General features: G+C 47.8%; 1 protein-coding gene across 5 annotated transcripts in view; it reads left to right on the plus strand.

The window, feature by feature from the left end:
- LOC119394431 (sodium-dependent phosphate transport protein 2B) overlaps nucleotides 1-23292 on the plus strand; it is a 138694-nt gene that overhangs the window by 111259 nt on the left and 4143 nt on the right. For 3 of the 5 annotated variants that reach the window (XM_037661734.2, XM_037661733.2, XM_037661735.2), the window contains exons 3-6: nucleotides 2380-2503; nucleotides 18808-19080; nucleotides 19703-19894; nucleotides 22578-22696. In XM_037661734.2, coding sequence (XP_037517662.1) covers nucleotides 2380-2503; nucleotides 18808-19080; nucleotides 19703-19894; nucleotides 22578-22696 — 708 coding nt within the window. Of the gene's footprint in view, nucleotides 1-1996; nucleotides 2193-2379; nucleotides 2504-18807; nucleotides 19081-19702; nucleotides 19895-22577; nucleotides 22697-23292 lie in introns of those variants that run through there. The other 2 variants (XM_037661736.2, XM_049415781.1) reach the window with 2 other exon arrangements.

Below are 23292 nucleotides of genomic sequence, written 5' to 3' on the forward strand. Positions count from 1 at the left end.
AGCGCTCAAAACTCAGGTCGACGTTTATTAGAGTCCACCTGAGTCCAGAACGCTAAGATGGCTCCCAATGTCTGGTCGAACACGCTCACTCGCAAAGAGCTCGCATTATTTTCGTAAAAAGAAGGTTGTGAATTCGACGTCGTCTGTTCCTCATTTCGACACTAACGAAACAACAAGAGAACGCGATCATGACAACTCATGTATTGCTTAAGCACTATACTTATTTGTTACTGTAAACACTCCGTGAGAGGTAGTGTACCAAAACATGGTGGTTATTGCTACGTCTTCCGGCTCACAAAATAGAGCGATACATGGCCTCCGAGATTGCATTTTTTTTTTTGTCCAGTCTGACACTTTGTGTTACTCTACACCACCTACTGTACAAAAAAAGTAGCTTTATGCTGACTCAAACTAAATATAAGATGGCATATTAAGTCAGGTGTAAGACTGGTGTCAGTATACAGTGGCCATCTGGCGGAAACAACGATATTGAAGTCTGTCTGGGATTTCATTGAAAATAATGCCTCGAGCAAACGTTCGTATTCATAAGGTATTCACGTAATTTTAAAAGTACAATAAAACAGTCAGTTGGGAGACATGTAGCGTGGAAACGTTTAGGCTACCTGATAGGTCATCACCTGTTGATGGTGTCATTGCTTTTCTTCAACTGCGATCGCGGAAGAACTTGGAACTAGTTCATGTTTTCGTAACGACTGTTCTCATACATACTCTAAGGAAAAACAAGAAGGCAACGTCGGCATAGTGAAAAGACAGGCGCGACTCTGAATTCGTGATTGACGGCGCCGCTGTCGTCATAACAAAGACTTTTTTCTTCTTTTTTTCTGCGGTGCGGTCTTTCTTTGAAATGCGAGCGCGGCAGGCGAGGCGTTGTTCTTCGAAGACGACCACGAGTCACATTTGACGCGTCGAGCGCGGGGGTGTGTTTCGAGCGGAAGCACAGTCTTCAGCGCCATTCAAATTTAGCAGCAGTTTTTACGCGCGCCCTGTCCTTCTTACTGTGTCGCCAGGTTTGCCTTTCGTCCGGCAAGAACCCGCATCGAAAATACACGGGGTTGTCCCACCCTTATCGTCCGGCATTGCGACAGCTTAACGTAACGTCGCGTACCGGCAAGAGGCTTGGCGCCCTACGCAGCACCGGAAGGGTCCACGCTATTTGCTTCCGCCGTTCTGCTATTCACCGTTTGTTTGTTGCCTGTCTACGTGCGCGATTCGATTTTATTCGCTCTCGTTCTCCGCACTTCCCTGCTTTTTTTTTTTCTTTTTTTCTTCATTTTTCTTTCGTCCCGCGAAAAACGAGAAGCGTGGTGAGCGCGCCAAAATAACGATCCGCTTCCACGTGAACACCGCCCGGAGGCCACGAGGCGATCACATGTGCGGCGCGTGACGTCGGCTCCGGCTCGACCAATAAGCGTCGCCCGCGCGGGCGGCGTGGAGACGAGCCCCTCTGCCGCCCTCCACTCGGCGCAGCAGACGACGCGCCGGTGGCTCTTGCACGCGTACAAAAAAAGTTACCCTCGGTCACAGGATCGCTGCCGCCGCGCATCGTTCTAGCCCGGCACCCGGGTCACACGATTTTGAACCGATCAAGGGTCACCGTCAACGAACCTAAAACGCAACGCGAGAGAACCGGCTGTGACGCGTTTCGGTTTAGAACAAAAAAATGTCTATAAAGACGCAGCAGGGAAGCGAACGAAGGAGCGCCGATAATTCGAATGCACCAGCAAGAGCCGAAGGGACACAAAATGAATGACCACGAGGTCAAGTGCGCAGGTTCGAGCGCTCATCGTGCTTCGTCAACGTATAAACAGAACGCCAGTGCGGCGAGAAAAACAGGCGTGGGCTTTCGCGAGGGCAATGGCCTGCGTCGGGCAATGTAGGCTGTTGCGTTGCTCGCGGGAGAAAAAAAAACGGCAGTGCGCACCAGCCCGGCGCACGTAGTGCCCGGATGTACGCTGCAGAGTAGCAGACGACGGCGGTACATGCGCTCGTACACTGGGAGCAGCGCTGCGCACGCGCGGAGGGGCGGCTGACGTCACGGGACCTATAAATAGGGAGGGCCGCGCCTCCAGCGGATAACGTGTGCACTCTCCAAGATGCCGGCATCGAAGAACGCAGCCAAGTACACGTTCCTGCGGAGCGCGATGGTCGTTGCCCGGCCGGACAATGTGGAGGTAAGTGAGCGGTACAGTGTTTCTTTTCTCTTCGGGTGTTTGGTAGGCTGGTGTTGTGGTTTGGACGCGTGGGGGCTTGCAGGCGTTTCCAGGAGAGCGGTTCGGCGAGCGAAAGAGAGCGTGTGTGCGAGTGGAGACCGTATACGTGCGCCGTGCAGGCATTGATGCGTCTGCTCCGATGGCGCAGGTCAAGATCAAAATGGGCGCCGACACACCGCAAAAGGCGGACATAAACGCCAACGCGACGCCCCAGGACGCTTCTGATCCCTGGGCACTACCTGTCCTCGAGGACCAGGGGGTCAAGTGGTCAGGTAAACCCCACGCCGTGTGTGGCTCTTGGTACCTACCACTTCAGCGAAAAAAAAAAAAAAGTGCGCCACTTGTGTCCCCCCTGTTTTGTGTAAAGGCTGTCTAGCCGATCGAGCCTCTTTCCGTCTTCCACGAGTCAACGTCGTCCAAGTACACGTCGTCCAAGTGTCCTCACCGTGGAGGCTTCCACCGACATGGCGCCGTCCGGCGGATTCCCATTCATTCGACGGCGGCGGCAGCAGCGGCGGCGTCTTCTGCGCAGCGGTCTTCGTTGCACGGCGCCTGCGTTGTGTGGTGCAGACGACACTCTCGCCCCTCCAGACCGGCCGTATTTCTTCCGTCCGTCCCTTCTTGTTTTATCTTTCTCTTCGGATCCGTTATTTCTTTCTTTTTTCACTCTTCTCCTCCGACGCCTTGTTTGGCGACCGGGGAGCGGGTTTTTTCAGCACCCACGTGAAGAATACAGGCGAAAAAGCAGCGGCAACGAAAAAAAAAAAAAGATGGCGCCAGACACGTGAAGAATCCTTACAGCAGCCTGCCGGCCCAACAATCGGAAATTGCGGTCGTTCTGCGTGCACGATCGTTTGTTTTATTTCCAGTTCGCCGATTTTGCTGCCCCGTCGGTGATGTTTTATGACTGCTTTCCTCTTTTCTTATTTTTCCGTGCATCGTACGTTTTCGCCTCACTCTGTGTCCGCCTGTTAGCGAGGACCCTTCTTGCTCTGATTTTGTTCTTTCTATGACTGTTCCTTCATTTGTCGTAACTTTTGTGCAAGTGCTAGTAACTGTTAGTGTTAGTTTGTTATTCACCGTGTTAGTTTAGGCTAATTCCGAACACTGTCAACTAGTGCACCATCCAGTTCCGGCATTTATCTGTCGATCATATTTGAAATATCTTTAAATTCAGCTCTTTCGCGAATATCGCGCATTGCTGATTATTCTTATGTTTCTTTCTTTCTGCTATCTATACACATTTTATCAGGCTGAAACCATGACCTACCATATTTCTTCTTTATCTGATAGCCACGATAGTGCGTAGGCGTGCACTCTTTCTGTCGGCGACATTTTCCCCCGCTTTGTCAACAACCAATAGCGCCGGCTGGCCTCATTGATTGGACATAAGGTCCGCCCTGTTTTTGTGACTTGCTTCGTGTTTGTGCAATCTAACCGTTGTATAGGCTTGATTTTTTTCATAGCCTGGTACTTGTTGCTTGCTTAGGTTTCCGTTCATAGCCTAAACACGAGGCGCGTTGCTCCAGCCGCTTGCGATGCTATTTCCAGATACCGCGGGCATGCGTCATGACTCACCATGCCCCTTCATCAAACGAGCGTTCTAGCTATCTTTTTTTTTTTTTTTGTCTCGATTCATTGATTCCAACTCTGTGCTACTCAACGCCATTGCCGTGTTCTATTCTGTGGGCTACCGCGGCATACAGCTGTCACAAATTGCATCTCGGCCAATTCGAACCTTCTGCAGGTTTTATCGCGCACGTCAGTTCAGCGACTGCCGTATATCTGCCAACTGCGCATTCATTCATTGCCTCTGAGGAATTTCGCCAAGTGGAATGTTCTTAAGGGCAGTGCCCTTTTCTGGGCGAGGGCCTCATCCGCTTTGACAATAACTTTTGGCGAGTAGCGGTATTGTTTTTTTTTTTAAATTTCGTTGATGCGTATTATCCTAAAATTATTTTCCTGAGTTACCTTTGGCGTCGAAATTTACCGGCGTGTCCGAATAGTTGAATAAGCTTTGCCTGTCTTGTGCGTCGTGTGGCAAAACACGAATACAGCTTCAAAGGAGTAGTGACAAGGCACTGTTGAGTGTGTGTGTGTGTGTGAGAGAGATCGCCATTTTTTTTTACAACACTGGCATACACAAATTTTTACTCTTTTTCCACGAAGCAAACTGCCTTTTCCGCACTAATACGTCATTAGCTCATGATGCACGGGCGGCTCGCTGAGTTTTGTTTTCTGTCGGCGCAGCTGCCACATCACCGCATGCATCCCGAGAAAAATTGTTCAACATTCTTGTCTGTTTACTTTTCAAAATTAGGATCGTGGTGCCTCGTGCTATTGCTACGTGTCGGCATGCTTGGCTCGGTGATGACGTTGCCCTAATGTATGTGACGCCAGGTGTGGTATTTAGACCAATTAAAAACAAGAACGCCCTAAAGTCGTTTCTAAAAGTCCCATCCTTTCTATAAGCTTTAAATGCCGTCCCTTTAAGCGTGAAGTTTGAGTTTTCGAAGACTTCGGTAATGTCAGAGCTCCCTTTCACTCGACGATATATTCTGATTCGTAGTAAACATTTGGCCATGCAGTGAGGCAAACACTTGAACTCAAACTTAGAAACATGAGTTACACTAGTTACGTGCCTCGTTGATTTAGTTCCTGTTTGTAAGCATATATTTGTGAGCTTTCGCTTCTGTCGGTTGCAAACGTATGTAAATTCCTGTGCATGAAATGCCAACGTGAGTATAAAAATTTAAATTAAGCAAAGCGTGTTTGCCATTATCTTTTTAATCCGTCTCGCAACGCGCGTTCTTTGTCGATCTATGTGTGCGCTTTTTCTTTATTTAGTTGCTAGATAGTGCACGCAGCTGCAAGCGTTTGTAGCGTTTACAAAGAACTTTGTGCTGGCCGTCATTCTTCTAATGAAATTTTATCAGCCTCAAAAGCTGAAAACAGCAAAATGGCTTTTGAGTTGCTCATTAAAAGTTACCATCGCCTTTGTCTTTCCTTAGCGAACGAAAGTTTTCCGTATGTGTCTGCAAATTTCTCAGGCTGGGCTCCTAATCGTCTGTTTTAGAAAGCGCTGGATTTTCAATGCCCTTGCAAGCACAATGCTCACTGTTCGGCTTGCATTGTGTTTGTCAGCCAAAGGTGTCGGACTAGCGACGTAACGAGGCACGCATTGCACATTTCACTCTAATTTTGTGTCGCTTGCAAGAAAACCTGCCGCCACCGAATTCGATGAATTCGTCGTCATTGTCCGACATCTTGCACATGCGCAGTACTTTTTGCTTACGAAATGCCTTAAGCAAGCGACATCATTGTCTCGGACGGCGTGGCAAACGAGAAGCTTCTGTTTTACATTGAAAATGCATGTTCCACTCTAAAAACAGTTGCATGCTTTGGGGCCTTTTTTTTTTGCCTGAATAATCTGCTGCCTTCCTTACGTTTACGTTTTAGAAACTGCGCTTGCAGCCTTCCTATGAGGAATGTCGATAACGAGCACGTGGTTATTTCTACCTGAAAATACTGGGTATTCGGTGTTGACAGCTAGGAAATACTCGCTAGATGACTATAAGGCTAGTATTCACAAACCAACCGTATCCTTATCGCTCAGTTTGCTTCATAAACAAATATGCAGGCAACTTTTGCAAACCAACCTCGGTTATCTATTGCCCTGCTTGCAGCTTTTATGCAGTTAACGCGTATTAAGGGCACAATAGTCGGGAAAACGAGAGATAAGGCTGGTATTCACAAACCAACCCTATATCTCATTTTCTTTGTCATTCTTGTGCCCTTAAATGCGCCCTAAGTGTATAACAGCAGTGAAGCAGGGCAATGGATAACCGAGGTTGGTTTGCGAAAGTTGCCTTCCTATTTTTATTATTGACGCCCCAAACAGGCCCAAGTGTGTCTGGCGCGCCTCGGTGAAGTCGTGTGAGCTCTCTTGATTCACCCATTAAAGAGCTGGCACTGCCCCGGTAAATTTAGAACTTTCTCGCATTATAGTCGATTATAGCTTAGAAAAACTATAGCCACCGCTTACGTTCACCTGTGTGACAGCTCGTTTCCGTTCAAAGCACTTTTTCTCTGCTAGTGCAAATACTACCCGTATTGGGTTCCTTCCTATAATGTTGCGTTCGAGTGAGCATTGATGTCATAATCTCTGATAAAATTTGCCAGGACCTATACCCAATGCCGGCGACACGGAACACATGTGTGCATGGTAACATGGAACTTTCTGAATGCGAGAACGTGCTTGCGCCACGAAATTGTGTAAACGCAGTAGTTTGCTATGCAAACTCTCCCTGAATGTGAAATCGATGGCTGTAGGCGATGGTTACATTTTCTGAGGTTCCAGCAGTCGATTCGCGCCTGCCATGGGAAGTAGTGGTCCAGCTAAACATTACGTTGGCTTAACTACTTGAACCGGAAAGGTTAGCATTGATGTACGTAAAGGCTAAATTGCAAATGACTACTACAAAATAACTGAAAATGCTTTACAGGCTGTTGCAGCAGAAAGGAATACAAATATTTGCTTTAAATAGGCACTAATTGTAGTAAACTGCTCTTTATTTGTTCGGCATCGGGAGTTGAGTCATTCAATTCGTTCAAGTCCCCTTCTCTAATTACGCGCAGTGGCGGCTTAACGGACGACATTGCGCTGCCAAGCTCGAGGTCGCGGGTTCGATTGTCTGCTAAGGCGAGTGCCTTTCGATGTCTGGTTAGAGCAAAAAGCGCCCGCTCATTCCAGCGCACGTGGCAAAAATTAATCCGAAGTATCCCACTGCGGCGTGGCTGATAAACATGTCGTAGTTTTGCAACGTACATTCCTCTGATATAATTAATATTTTATTCACACGGCAGTGATTAATCAACGCAGTCGCGCCGGCGGTCGGTGTAAAATGCATTCGTTTGTGGTCGCTGTTGCTTGGTAAAACGTGCTCGAAGGAACGAGGTATGGAACTTAAGTTACACACATTGTTGATGCGCTTTTGTTGCTTTTTTTGTGCTTTCGTACTCTCACTTTTTTTTTTTTGTCGGCAAAAAGGAAGTGTTTTGCAATACCACCCCGTGCGTTTTGCCGAGCGCTGTGAGGATTATGCCGCGTCGGCCATATGGACACTCTGTCGAAAGTCCTCTTTAGATCATATTGGCACGATTGAAAAAATAGTTTCATGTCGCGAAACGGCACAGTTCAATGTGGGTCACGCCGTATGGTGGGCGGCTCCGTGTTGATATCGACAGCCTGCGGTTGTTCAGCTATTTAAGTAATCGCACGTCGTGCACAAAATTCACAAAATGCGAAATACCGCAGACATCTAAATGCGGTCGGTATTAGAGCCCCCAAACACTCGTTCACCCGCACAACGCCGTCGCCATAGACATCTAGAGAACGTGGGCCAATGGGTTGCTACCATTACGGAACACTTTTTTTGTTTTTGTCGGTATTGTGGACACGGCAAGCAACGCACAGGACATACGTTTCTTGTTGTGTGCCGTCCTTCTAGGCATCAAAATACTGATGCTCTATCATAATGCCAGTGAGACGTCACTGTACCGTGCGCGTACGGTACGATCAAAGAGCTCCTCCTATGTAGTCTACACGATTTCCTGTCCCGTAGCAAGCTGGGCTGGGGCGTCTGTGTTCGGCGACTCAGTCTCGATTCATGGCCGTTACAATACACACAGCGACGCCCGTACGCCGTAGCGCTGCGACGGAGTGTTTCCGCCGGCTTTCCTCTGCCACGCACGCCGTCCGTTCGCAGGTGCACGAGGCGAACACGTGGACCCAGCCCACCTGGCTCGGGCTCGCTGTCATCTGCCCCGTCGACGCACGTTTCGCACTGCGTAGTACGCACTCGCATCGCCGTGCTCGGCCGGGCGATGAACGGCACTGCGACGAAGCACAGTGTTCGTGCGCTCGCATTCGTAAACTTCCCCGACTTTTCTGCGGACATTTCGTGCTGCCGCACCCGCCACGGTGGTCTAGTGGTTATAGTCCTCGATCGCTGACCCGAAGGTTTAGGGATCGAATCCCGGCCGCGGTGGCTGGATTTTCAATGGCGGCAAAAATGCTTGAGGCCCGTGTACTTACATTTAGGTGCACTTTAAATAACCCCATTCAGGTCGTCGAAATTTCCCGAGCCGTCCACTACGACGTCCTCATAATCGTATCGTGGTTTTGAGACGTAAAATCCCAACAATTACTACTTGGGGCCGCCGCGCCGATTTCTGTATTCGAAGCGCTTTTTTGTTTTTGTCGAAACGTACAGAGACGATACGTGCGGGGCGTTGTATCGTAAGCTGATATCAGTTGAGGTGTTTTAACTGGGCTTTTATAATATCATTTGGTGCACCGACGAATATGGTATGGCAGGGGATGACCAATATTTCAACGGCTTACTATATCTAAAATACAATTTCCGCTGACACTGCGGATAGCTCTCTTCTGACGCGATCAGCAAGTGGTCATCTTCTATCCATTCCGTATGAGGCCTGAAGGCTCGTGCACACGTATCATTAATGCGCAACATTAGTAGTGGTCTGACAGTTACTTACGCCGCATACGGTGATTGAACTGGCCATGAGTGCTCGTGTGATCAGAACGCTGCTTGTGCAGTACGCGAATTGTCAGGACTTTCGAAGCACTGCGACGGTTTTTATTAGCAGGCGTGGAGTTTGGAAGCGTTCATTTGTTCGGGTTGACGCATGACTATATCGCTTCACGTAGGATACACTTGACGTAGTATAATTGTGTGCTAGTTAAGGCTACCTCCGTGGTTAATGCGTTAAAGGCGAACTTGCCGGGGGTCGCACACCGCAGCACATCGATAGCCGTGTAATGCCAAGTGGGGGGCTATGTGAGAGCAAGTTATGAGCGGTCGTTCGTTGCTCAGCATTCTGTATTACGCAAGACTCGTTTCGCTTGTATGGCTTGCAGAAGACAATCCATGCTCGAGAATCCGAGCTGCCCTACACGCAGTGCTATATTGCGGTGCTTTGATTCTTTGCCTCTGAGATTAATTTGCGCGCGAATAATGCGCTCGCAGTATACTACAGGTGCTCCTCTCACGGGATAAATAACAGCAAAGTCAGTACTCAAACAAGGTAAAAGTTCGTGGGAAGATGGATGCTTAGATAAAATACTTGAACAGGAAGTGCATGTGTATTCGTTCACTTGTCCAAACGTCGGTTCCAGCGACACCACCTGTCAAAAAATTTTTTTCATCTCGGCGAAGTCAGTATGTGCTTTACGAAATGACGAACGGCACCGTCGGTCTCGCGAATTCTCAGCGACCTGTTGCTGGTACCTTTCGCCCTTCCGCTCAAGGTCACAACTGACGACACCGCCTTGCGCCACGCGCACTGTGGAGAGCGAGCCAGGGCCTGCTCGGCCCTCACGTGTAGAACAGGTCGCCGCAGTTGCGCATCCAGAGCCGTTAGAAGCGGGCCAGCCGTCGCAAACTCTGCGTCTTTCGAGTTCGTCTACTTTTCGTGCTTCAGCCGCTTCACGTTTCGCCGGCAGCTGGTGCGGTGCCAAGCGTCTGCCCACCGTTGCGCGTCTAGCAGAAATATCGCCCCCGCGCTTGACAGTTACGTTTCCAAAGGAGGACGATGAGGCACTTAGGCAGAGAGCAGAGCGTCCCTGGCTCTGCTTTGAATCTGCGTAAAGAGTGCAGTGCTGTCATGCGCACCCGAGCCATCTGCAATGACGAGGTCATTCCTTTGCAATGGCGGAAAGGATCCTTGAGCTCGAAATTCTAGCCTTGCTTTCGACGCCGGGTTTGTTTATCACCTCGAGGCGTACGCATGTGCACGCAACTTGTTTATGCCAGTTCGTTCAACGAATGACCAAGATAGAGCAAGATAGATGGCGCATAGACTTAATTGAACCTTCTGCATAATCACCGTCTTTCTTTTACCGCAATGTGCTGCGTATGATTGCTGCCGACTACTTTCGTAAAGGCGATTCGATGTTCGACGGTTCGGCCGACGTGCCGCGTTCCAAGACCAACGTCAAAAATTTTGTTGCTCTAAATGAATACAGCCAAAAAGAAATTGCGCAGGCATTTGAAGCCTACAATTTTATCCTCCTTATGCAAAAATGGAACATGGCTGACTTCAGAACAATTAAATATTTACACGTTAATTAACATTAATTACTAAAAATTAGCTCATAACATATTACTTCATTTTCTTTTCTTGGCATGTGATACCGAGTGCCAGAAAGTTGTGCGAATTTGACACATTTGCGCGCATTCGATCATAATTCGATGGAGGCGAAAATGTTTGAGGCCCGTGTACTTAGATTTAGGTGCACGTTAAAGAACACCAGGTGGTCGAAATTTCCGGAGCCCTCCACTACGGCGTCTTTCATAATCATATCGTGGTTTTGGGACGTTAAGCCCCAGATAGTAGTAGTCGATCATAATTCGCACCTGAAGAGGTTAAGCCGACATTCGTAGCTGTACGGAAAGTTCGGGTCTTCTGCTTCAGTATACATTTTCTCACCAGCTGAGTGGTGCCAATATTCGCAAGAGTCAGCAGACTCAATTCGGAGCTTGACTTCGGAGTGGGAATGTTATTCGCGGAAGCTATTGAATGAATGATTCACTAATAATTGACGCAAACTAATCTACTCTTTCTGTCTAGTTTGCTTCACCAGGCGAGGGGTTGAGCGCGATTGTAAATATAACTCGAGGGATTTGAGTATCGCGTCAACATCTGTTATCGGGGCATGAAACACCGACGACGACGTCGACCATGTAGGTTCTTCGTTGCAACACATCATTGAAGCATAGCGCCGGAACGCAGCAATGTACCGCACACCAAACTTGTAGCTAGTCAATAGGCACCATTGCCTTGGCGTTTATTGCCACTGCGCATGCGTCATGCGCTATCCTCCTGGGTGCCTACGTGAAGTGACGAAAATAGCGTGTCGTACCCAAGGAACGCTATCTCTGCTTAAGCTGTTCTAAAACTGTCAAATATCCCTCACCTTTAGCAAATCACGTTTAAATTTCGAACTTTCGTTTGGCGACTTAAGTGCTGTGAGGTAGGTAGGTGTAGTTCATATTGACTGTGTCTGTGTGATTAGCCAAAGACACTATGTAAGAATCCCAATTTTTTCGTTCTCGTTTCGTCAGCGGCGATACGCCTACACTGTCACTACGATTAGCTGATTGCGAAGTCTGAACGACAGTCGAACGTAATCGAACGTGGTCGAACGTAATAAGGTGTAAGAAAAATCTTTACGTTTGCGTGTTTACTAAGTGTGCATTTTCACCTGCATCGCTTATCTGAAGCCACGTATTTTCTTTCCGCTCGTACACATTTGTGTGTTAGTTCTTCGTTCCGTCCACGTATTGAGCGTGTAACGCTGCTTTCCCTGTTCGGTCCCTCTTAGCTGGATCGGCTGATAGGGCGTGCTGCTTCGCTGTCGTCCAGACAACTGGCTCAGCGGTCGTGCCTGAACGCTGACGCTGCTGCTGTCATTTTTTTTCCCCCACCGTGCTAAGTTTGTCTTGGTATGCTCGTGCTTCCTGGTGGTGCACCGGTCAGTTCACTGAGCTGAAGATATCGCTTTCCAGCGCCCGTCAGCGTGCGCGTTAATGTAATGCGCTATCGCTTCACACCTTATATTTAAATATTAACTTTTAGACGACAGTGTTAGGCTGCGCTTGTGATAAGCGGGGCTAGTTCGTGTCTGTTGAAATCCATGTTTTTTGTTTTTTTCCTGGGGTTTAACGTCCCAAAACCACGATATGATGTTTGCTTAAGCAAAGGATTGTCAAGGGTTGTTCCTTTCGGCTTTAAACTGGGTCAGTTTCTTACAGTATTAAACATGCATTTCATTGATAGGTAACGGTCTTGATATGCGAGCTTGCGTGATATAGCACAATCTAACTCGTGTTGGCTTAGCGGGTGAGGTGTTGCGCCGCTGATCTCGAGGCTTCGGGTTGGATTGCCAGCCACGGTCGCTGAATTTCGATGCGAGGAAATTTCCCCCTCTGGTGTTTTTACGTGCCGAAACCACGATTTTATTATGAGACATACCGTATCGGAGGGCTCCGGAAATGTTGGTCATCCAGGGTTCTTTAACGTGCACCTAATTCAATAGGTACACGGGCCTCCATCATTTCGCCTCCATCGAAATGCGACTGCCGCGGCCGTGATCGAAGCGGCGTCTTTCGGGTCGGCAGCCGAGCACCGCGGCGGCTGAAGCGGGAAAAATGAAAACGCCCGTGTACTTAGATTCAGGTGCACGTCAAAGGATCTCAGCTGGTCAAAATAAGTATGGAGTCGCCTACTAAAGCGTGCCACAAACTCCCAGCGTGGTTTTGGCACGTAAAGCCCAAAAATTTAATTATCTAGATCTGTCCCTTTTTCTTGACGCGGTTAAAGCAAGGAATCTGCAGTGGGGTCTATTTAGTCTCCATCTACTGACGTTTACTTGATTCAACCAAGCTCGCCCTCAGTTTTGTCGTCATTCAGTGCCCTCCGTAGGGTTTCCTTTTCACCATCGGCACACAGAAAAACCATCGGCCATGTCTTTTACGCACTACGTGACCGGGACAGCATACCAATATACGTGACCTGTATACTCTGTAGAAATCTTCGAACGCTCCCCCTGCCACCCCTCTTCACTATCCTGTGCTTATGCAATTGTAGACTTTTGTTTGTTCTTGTTTTTTTTTTACTCGTACCTAGATCGCTGAACCTGCTTATCACGGCACAAGATTAGAAATAGATCGGGCGTCGTTTCGTTGTCGTTGCGCTGCACCCCTTAAATGGTAACTGTTATCTTCATAAATATTTTCTTCAGCGTTAGATGTTATTTTCATAAGTTCTGTGCAGTGGTTGGGTTTTTTTTTCTTCAGCTCGTTTGATTAGCTAATTTCATACCGGTGATGAAGTGGGTCGAGAGATCGGTTGATATATAGACTTCACTGCAACACTTCTTCTGCAAATGATAAAACCGACGCTGGCTTGTTCGTCGCTACTAGACTCACTGGCTTTTACACAGCTTTTTCTTTTCATTTTTGTAACGTTCTTCTTTGAAGAGGAGTTCGCTTGAGTGCAACGCTGGCATACCTACTTAGATATGCGCATGTAAGACTGAAGTCGGCCGCTGTTCCGCTTTGCGCGCTCAGAAATTGCGGCGGCCCTCGGGCGAGCATCCTGGCTGACTGGTTTTCTTATACCCATCCTCCCAGCGCTTTCTGGCAGCTTCTGGCTGCGGTGTATTGAATGCGCAATGAGCAGTAAAACGATGACTGGGCATAACTGATGCATGTCAGAGTTTCGATGATGCCCTTATTAAGAGAATCACGATGAAGAATACAGACGGACAGAGGTTAACGGGACAAAGCGCAACTTTAAACTGTTACGGAACAGTTGAAGGTTACGCTTTGTCCCGTGTACCGCTATCCATCTGAATGTCTTCGTTGTGATCCTTGATTTCAATCAGCGCATAATCAAAACTTTGCGCAATGAGCAACGTTAAGCGCATCTATAACGACTGCTTAAGGTGAGAGGAACGCTTGATCAGTTTTTGGAGCGCACGAATTTCAGCAGGTGACGCCCCATGAACTTCTGCGGCAGTTGCTTTTTTTTTTTTTTCTGCGAGCTATACGTATAAACCGTCGAGATTCAACTCGGTACTAGGTATGCAGGATTATGCTGTAATTCTTTTCAACGAGCAGACTCGACTTTCAGCCTTCGGTAGTCTTCTGACTGAGTGTTCATCTTAAAAAAATCGTGAAATACAATATGACAGCATGGCAGCGCCGGTCCTATACTGATGCGGCGGTCACTGAGCTTCGCTGACACCCTCTGGCGGTTCTTGAGCGAAACTTCTCCCCGTCTGCCTTCGAGTTCATGGGAACCGATGTTTACTTCTCGTGCGAAACCCCGTGCTGCAAATTGCCGAGAAGTGTTATTCAGGCTCAATCTGTTCCTCAGCCTTTTAGAGGTGACGGTTTGCTCGTCTTGGACAAGGGGAACAGCTTCGGGGCCAAGGCCTGTTCGGGAGAAGGTTATAGCCTAGAGTAGTTCAATCCACGGCTTTTCTTTTGCACGCTAACACACCCAGTCATCATCGACCTGAACTTTCTCGACTCAAATGTGTACGTCTACGTTCAGAGTAGCGCGCCGCTTGGTGCGTAGATCGTTTTTTAATGAAAGCGAAACGAGGAGCTAGTCGATGCGGGACGGGCGCCGCGTCGACTTAAAACTTCTGAGCCACGGACATTTTCTGTACCCCTACAGCACAGCTGCTTTCTTTGCTGTTTTTCAACACAGATAATAACTCGTATTAGCATAGTAACACTGTCGTATCAATGTACCTCGCCTGCCGATCTTCATTTTGGGAATGTCACTATCATTATTAAAGCCAAACTTCAAACTTGACCTTCTGATGTCACTCTGTCTCAGGATGGCGTCAGCCGAGACGGGAAATCTTCATTCTAATGGCACGAAGTATTTCTTCCGCTTGGTTACTTGGAACTAACATTTTCTCTTCTTTTTATTTTCTTTTGCGTCACTGTACTACATTCAATTACGATTTATTCGGATAGATTTCAGCAATTCTAAGGCCTTCTACGTCTGCGTTACGAGTTTAGGGCTTCAGAATGTGCGGCGCGTTGATGTTCGTCCTTGATTTTTGGCAGTTCAGTTGCCAGATAGTTAGGGCCCCTTCTGACCGTCTCTCTGCGCCGATATATGAGCCCGCCTCCGTTCAGAGTTTGTGTGTGCGTTGGCGCGTGTTTATGGCGGCGCTCGTCTGGGGACGTGACGCCATGGCGTCATCGTTTTGGCGGAGAGCCCCGGATCGATACCGTTGGCTCGCCACGGAGTGACCTTGGGCGCAGACGGGTCTCGAAGCGCGCGAGCTCCCAAAGGTCGGCCGCGGGGTGCGGCTCCTCGCATCGCTGCTTCCCTCCCCATCTGCGTGGGCGGCAAAAGTATTAATGTTGTACTCGCGCGAGGAAGGCTCGGAGATCACGTGCCCTTTAAGTTTTCACGATGTTTTCTTCGGCTGCGTATACACCCGGGTCCTTCCGCTCCCCCCCGATGAATCCCTGCGGGCCGGGCCACGGGCGTGCCCAACCACGGAAGGCGCGATGAGATGCTTGCTGTTGCAGATTTCTTGGTCATAACAGCAGAATCTGTAAAAAAAAAACTAAGCGGGATTAAACTTAACATATTTCCCAGTTCCGCGAAAAAAAAAAAACGAAGTATGTGCAGACGCTGATATAAGGGAAAGGAAACGGAGAACACAGAAGGAGACTATCCGCTGCAAGTGCACACTGTGACTGTAAAGATACACTTGTCTACGCATGCTCACGAATTACGGAAGGCTACCCGAAAATATGGCCCAAGTGCGGATCTACATTGGAGATAAACGTTTAAGGTTGACATCCCTTCTTTACGGGTGGTAAACGAAGCGATCCATCTATTACCTTCGGCGACTTTTCTTCGCGGAAGGTAATCGAGGGCTCACTCACGCTCGCTTCGTTTACCTTCCGTGAAGTCGCGTTCTTCCCTTCAGGAAGCACAGTGCAACCTTTGAGTTTATTGTCAGCGTTTGCGTTGCCTTTTCTCTTCTCTTGTGTTCGTGTGTACATGCCTTACCTTTTTTTTTTCTAGGATGTATTGCGGTACTTCCGCTGCCTGTATTTATTAATGATTCGTGTGTAGTAGTTGCACACGAAAGCAGCTCTTCGATAAATGGCTTTAGACTTGTCTACTGGGCGCCTGTTTCCTTATATTGTGCGAGAATGTCTTGTCTAGTCCCGATGTGCTTTCGTAACTGGAGACACTTGGTTATAGGCGTAAATATCCGCGTTTCTTTCTTTATTCTTCTTTTTTTTTCTTCAATCGAATCCCCGTGGAGGCCTCCCACATTTTGCCCCTTAAACTAGTAATTCGGTGCTCGTGTGGATATGGTGTTGTTATAGCTCTGATATTCAACTGCTAAGATGGTGAAGTGACAATTTGCAATGCAGTGACAAATTGCTTTGTCATAGCTCTGTCGTTTTGTGCGCGTAATAAGAAAGAAATCGCGAAAAATTGAATCGGACAGCAGTTTTGTCGTAGCGGTTTTAGCGCAGTGTATTGTGCGGGCTGCTTTTTTCCCGAAAACACGCAGCTCTTGCTCAAAGCGTTCCTTGAAACGCTGTACTATATGCTGTACTTCGTCGAGCAGTTTATTCAATCCCAGACTGAGAACAATTGGACGACCGGCGCCATAATATCGATGTTCGTGAAAACGTACTGGCACTGACGCTTCGAACACGGCACAAAGCCAAAAAAAAAGAAAGAAGTTAAGGTCTATGAACGCTAGCCATATGTTACGGTGCGCACGTAAAGCCGTCCTGCGTGACAGGCGTGACGTTTAATGCAGTCAGTTGCACTATTTGTCCGATTGTCATGCTCGAAGTCGTTTGGCTGGGCGCCAGTTGCGTAAGACACATCTTCTCGGCCGACAGGTGCCTCTTGTGCAATGTCCTTAAAGGCTATTTGCGCTGTACTTGAACCCGGCCTGCTGTGAAGAGGCTCTGGAAAGCCTCGACTGTTCACCTCATCAACGAGTAGCTGAACGGAGGCCGCTTAAATGAACGTAAACAATGAAGTTTTTCTTTTTTCCTTTTTATTTCCTCGGCATGGTTTAATGCCCGAGCACGCATGAAAGACACATAAGCAAGCCTCGAAGATGAGTTTTTAAAACGCGCGGCGGCGCGCTCAAAACAAATAATCTTGAAGCGCCCCGGAAAGTTCACGAGGTCAGAACAGTCATCGTGAACATTACGTTGTGCGACGGATAGGCTTGATGTGTCTATGTTACCCAGACAGATACCACAGCCATTCTGTCCTTCACATTGTCGTCGTTCGGCACTACGAGCGGCTTTTTCGGCAGTGTTGCTTGTTCTATACTAAACTGTATACGAGGGCACGAACCAAAGAACAAGCGTCAGTAACATGCATGACCCTTCATGATGTCCTACTTTGTCGTCTTGATGCCAATTTCCCGCCAATGGGATTTATCCTTTACACGTGCGTTCTTTTCGACACGTGCTCCCAATCTGTTCAGTGTTATTTTTGCAGCGTTGAGGACATGCAGTCAATGGCTTGTATGTGTACAGCACTTCGACAGTTATCTGTTATACAGTATCTCTCTCTGCAGCGCTTCGAATTTTAGCTAACGGCAATCAATTTCTTCATTCCAAAAGTACAGACATTCGCGGTTGCTCCAAATATACGAATGTCACCGCTCGGAGAATTTTAGCATCTCGAAGGCGTTTCGTCAATACTTTTTTTTCGTCATTAGCTATTTTGTAAACGACAGTGATAATGCTGAAAACACTCCAGTGAAGCTAATCATTAAAACATATTTTCAATACATATCTTCATCAGCTGTCAGGTTTAGTTACGTGCGCTCTTGTTGAAAAAAAAAAGCACGCAAGTGCAGTATCGTCTTGTTTCTATTGCTGTCGTGGAGTTTAATCAACTGCATAATGCTTTTTTATGGTCTCTGCAATCACATGCAGTTTTACTGTGGCGTCTGCGCGTAGACGGCTGTATTTGCGACAAGTTGCTTTCGCGCCCCCAAAGCCTGTACGGTAGATACAGTGGTCATAATGAACATTTGATATCTTTCTTTAACAGATGCACCTGCGCTTTTTCCCGTCTTTTTCTTTTCCTTTATCTCCTGCGACTTCAATAGTACGCCGTGAGAATATTGTGTACAGTGCTGCTCAAAAAGAGAACGCAGGGCTCACACCGGAGTTTTATTCTCGTTGTTCCATTGAAGATCGACGTGTTGGCGAGTGTTGGAGTTATTAGTGAGCAATGTGTTCGTCTTTATTCGTTCGGTGTTGCATTCGGACAATAAGAACTGGAAGAGCAATGAGAGTCGGACTTATAGTTAATTTGTGTTGGCCTCTTTAGGAGAACTTATTATTACAACTAGGTTTCCTAACGAACAAAAGCTTCGATTTGGTCTTTCATGCCTTCTATATACGTATTTCTGAACTTCTAAAAGTTATGTAATTTTGCATATAGGTATTTTATGTGTCTAGTATCACGGTGAATAGCGTGTACAGAAAATGCATTGTAACAAAAATATTCGACCCCACAGAGTGCATCTCCCTAACTTTGCGAATACGTTGTGGCGACGGAAGAAAGATAAGTTTTGATAATCGTTTTTTTTTTTCGTGATTGGTAGAAAGACGAATGCAAACGGTATTATTAAAACAAAAAGAAATCCACATAACAGCGACGTGTACACGCACAAACACCACATCTAATTTATATTTATTGAGGCATTTATTGCCTACAAACATCTTAGGACGTGTTCCAACGGCTGCAAGGTGATTCTATCACGACTGGCAGCATTAAATAAGTCTTTATTCTGCGAGATTCGGTCTTCATAGACCAGCAGCACAGGCTTTGGTTGCCATTATAGGCCAAGCATGGGGTCCGACGTTCTCAGTTTTGTAAATTACGATGTCCTTGACAACCGAGCTGCCTGATCAATGCCACCTCCTTTCTTTCTGTCTTTGCTGCGCAGAGCTCACCGCCGGCGGCAAGGTTCAGCGGGTGGTTGTGGGCGTGGCCAAGGCACTATGCCTGGTGGCGCTTCTCTACCTGTTCATCTGCTCGCTGGACTTCCTCAGCTCTGCCTTCCGGCTGGTCGGCGGCAAGACGGCCGGCAAGGTCATGTCTCAGAACGAGGTGCTCAAGAACCCCGTCGTCGGCCTCATGATCGGCGTCCTCTCCACAGTCCTCGTGCAGAGTTCCTCAACTTCGTCCTCAATCATCATCACCATGGTCGGCGCGAACCGTGAGTCCCCCCTCTAATCGTTCACCTCGCTCGGGCCTAAGTGGTTTGTGAGAGTAAATATTTGTCTGTGTACCCGTGTTTCCGCTAGGAAATGTTTCGTTTCAACGTGCTAAAGATACCTCCCTCATATGGTGCACCCTGCTTACATTTACGAAATACGTTCTAATTCGCAATAGCTTTTCCTCGTGTATTTGTCAAGCGTTGGATCTTTCCCGTGTTCCATGTTTCCCATGTACCTTGCCGACAGCGTCGCTTTTTGCTGCAGTCGTATGACGCACAGTGAGAATGGCCTATGTATAAAGGAAAGGATTCTGTCGTAAAAGTGCAAGTGCCTGTCTGGGATGATAAAACAGCGTGGTGGATACTAAACCAACAAGCTAACTCGCTTTACTAACAGCGCATTCATTGAAAGTGGCGTTCTATATATTAAGTTTCTTGATGTGGTCTGTGGCGCGTGGCTGGCTACTTTTACGCGTGGCTTGACTGAGCATCGCCATGCCTCATATGTGATCATGCCATTGCAAAGTTGCATTTACTGTATACAGTCAATCCAACAGTGACCGTTGCGAGGGATAAGAGTGGGCACACGAGTAACGTGCGTGTTCTCTTCTGGTGACGTCAGTGATCCAGGTTCGCGACGCCATTCCCATCATCATGGGGGCCAACATCGGCACCTCGGTGACCAACACCATCGTGTCGCTGATGCAGAGCGGCGAGCGAAACGAGTTCCGCAGGGCGTTTGCCGCCGCCACCGTGCACGACATGTTCAACTGGCTCACGGTCATCGTCCTGCTGCCCTTGGAGGTCGCATTCGGTGAGTGGCACGCCGAGCACGTAAGCTTATCGGCCGGCATTTCTTCGTTCACTTGTCCTGTTCCCACAGTGTCAAGGGCAATACAATGCATCTCCGCGGTGGGAAGAAGGTCCCTTCCTTAAGTACACGTCTTTTGGACATAGGCTTGGGAGGCAGCATCTTCAGTCATCCCGATAAGCGAAAAATAATTGTGGGAATAAATCACTACAATGTAAGAATGCCAGCGATTCGATTGGCAGTTTTGGGAAAGGAAGGTGTGCGTACGAGTTCCGTTTTCCTGTAGTCTAACACATCGAACCCACCCGCCTAGAGAGTCTGGTGGTTGTGGTCTTCAACTGCTGACCCGAAGGTCGCGGGATCGAATCCTGGCCGCGGCGGATGCATTTCGATGGAAGCGAAATTGTTGAGGCTCATGTACATGGATTTAGATGCACGTTAGAGAACCCCAGGTGGTCAAAATTTCCGGAGCCCTCCACTACGGCGTCCCTGATAATCATATCGTGATTTTGGGACGTAAAACACCAACAATTATTCTCATTAGACATCGAACCCGCTGAGAAAGGTTGCGTGAAATACTGATATGCCTCTGGATGCCAGCATCAAAATTTGACTCGTTCATTAGAATGTCCGAACTTTTTAGATGCGAAGTATCTTAAGGTCGAGCTCAATCCGGCGGTGGTGGTGGTGGTGGTGGTGGTGTGCGGCGTGACCACCCTTACTGCGCATGCGCATACCCTCTCCACCCATCCCCTCCCCTTCCCCTCTCCACTTTCCCTCTCCGCTTTCCCTCTCCCATACCCCTCTCCCCTCCCCCTTTCCACTCTTCCTCTGAAACGCGGGCTAGACATGCCGAAATTCTCTCCTGCGCAACGCCGCGATGAGCTCGAGCGCATGCGCGTCCCCTCCCCTTCTCTCTCCTCTCCTACGCTGCCCCCCTCTCGCCCGCCTGTCGACCGCGTTCCCCGCTCGCCCTGTGAGAATTAACGGCCAGGCTAGATGGAAGATACAACGCGCGTAGCGTCCCTCTTCGCGTTCCACGACGCGAGGTCGGTAGCATGCCCAACGAACGCCAACGGAACGCGATCGTGCAAGTGATCCGGTTTCGCATCGCCTCATGGTCCCCTTTTTTGAGTCCGCTTATAATTGTTTGTTCAGAATGAAGTGTTCGGAATTCGACAACACCGAATAATGGACTGCCGGAAGCTACGATTAATCTCGCGTTTGCCCTGTTTTCGATAAGCTTTCAATCCTGCCTAGTCTCTCATCGCGTTTGTGTTCTCACGATGTTCAAGATCCGTTTCAAACAAATTCCTGCGTATACGGTCTAGTTGCGCCGGTTCTCAATACGAAAATATTTCAAAAGTGTTGTTTTCTCGTAGTACTACTCCTCACTTCGATGTCAGGGTCTGTCACAACAGTCCCAGAGACTGCGGCTTGCGAGAATGACAGCCTAGTTTCACGGATGTCAAATGCCGCTGGGGCGTAGAGACGTGCGCTAGTTAGTTCTGGCTCGTTCGCGTTTCAAATGTGTACCGCTTGTGTACAGCTGGCGACGAATGCATGGCGGGTGATAATGCGTGACCTTCGTTGCACGCTACGCCGTAGTGTACGATACGCGTTAGGTTTAAAATTGTTCGGCGCAAGTACTTCGCAATCCCGCGATGCGGCGCGTACTAGAATAAGTTAGTGAAGCTGTTCCGAAATACCAGTTTGCACGCCTGCGCACTTGCGATGAGTTTATTTAGCAGGTTTTGTTTGGGCGGGTAATTGCGTGTAACGACGACCTCCTTGCACCTAAAAACAACTTTTCTTTTGTAACGTGGAATCCGAATTATTTCATTGATGTAGTCTCCACCGCTTCCCCCGCGTTTTTCAAACGGTCCGTTCCTGCTTTAGTGTCAGTTCTTGCTCCATTAACTCGCTCATTACGAGCACTGGCTGATGTTGGCTAAGTGTCGGCTTTTGTTGGATACCCTTCGTTAAAACAGAAATAGTGTCCTTACTTAGACTAAGTCCAATGATTGAGTTCTTGTTGCTTTCGCATGAACATACGCCAATTTGTGTTGCTCGGGTGTGTCTTAAAATACTTTCTTCTCGGATAGGTAGCGATGTGAGTGTGATGTTAAACAGATGATCATGTCGAGGGTTCGATTCCCGGTCGCGCCCGGGGGCAGCATTTACAAATAGGAGAAAGACAAAAAAGAAAGAGCGTTCGTTTGCCTAAATAAAGCTTATAACACGTAATTCGTCTTGTTTTCCTTCCCTAGTGGTTATGGCGCTCGACTGCTGACCCGAAGGTCGCGGGATCGAATTCCGGCCGCGGCGGCTGCATTTTCGATAGAGGCGAAAATGCTTGAGGCCCGTGTACTTAGATTTAGGTGCACGTTAAAGAACCCCAGGTGGTCGAAATTTCCGGAGCCCTCCACTACGGCGTCTCATAGTCATATCGTAGTTTTGGGACGTTAAACCCCAGATATTATTATTGTTATTATTGTTGTTGTTGTTGTTGTTTTCCTTCTGCAGCAATAAAATAACAGAGGGAAGGCAGGGACGTTAACCTGTTTAGAATAACCGGTATGCTACCCTGCACAGGGAAAGGGACGAGGGAGATTGAAAGTCAGAAGATTAAAGAAAGCGAGAAAATTGGGATGACGCGTAATTATGTCCTTTTTCTTTGCCGCAGGCGTGCTCTACCATTTGACCAGCGCCATCATGAACTCTACCAACTGGACTACTAACAAAAATGCTAACAGGGATTTCTTGCAAGTTTTGACGAAGCCATTTACAAGCCTTATTATTCAGGTACGATGGCGCCGGACACTTCTACTGTGCTGTTTTACGCGCATGAATACGTTTTTGATGAATTATGACGTGAGCGTAGTGTGTGTTTGGTTTGTAGGGAATGCACTGAGGGCAGACTATTAATGTGCATATTACTGAGCCGTTCATTGCTAAGGAATAAAAAAAAAACTATTTGTTTGTGTTGTGTTCTATACGAAAGATGTTAAATAAACATCATAACAAATCACAAGTGATGAAATGAATGTCTGTTCTGGAAAGCAGCGTTGATAATACTTCTGTGTGCGATTTTTGTTGCGTACTTTATATAACGCAGCTCTTAAAGGGACACTCAAATGAAACTCTATCGGCCTAGACTGATAAACTGTTCTCTGAAAACTCCACTTCGCGATATGTTTATTATTAGTGGGGGAAAATAAGGATCGGTTTGATTCTTGAACTTGGTGTCAAAACTCAAGTACTTGAACGTTTTTAACGTGACTGCTTTTGATGTGTCGGATTGTCCACTTTCGTTGTCCGTAATTTAATGTAAATTTCTCCTAGAGGTGTGGGTTCACGGCAGTTATCCGAGCGATACCGTGAAGCCACATTTCAAGGCG

Source organism: Rhipicephalus sanguineus, chromosome 5 (genome assembly GCF_013339695.2).
Source record: "Rhipicephalus sanguineus isolate Rsan-2018 chromosome 5, BIME_Rsan_1.4, whole genome shotgun sequence".
Classification (NCBI taxonomy): domain Eukaryota; kingdom Metazoa; phylum Arthropoda; class Arachnida; order Ixodida; family Ixodidae; genus Rhipicephalus; species Rhipicephalus sanguineus.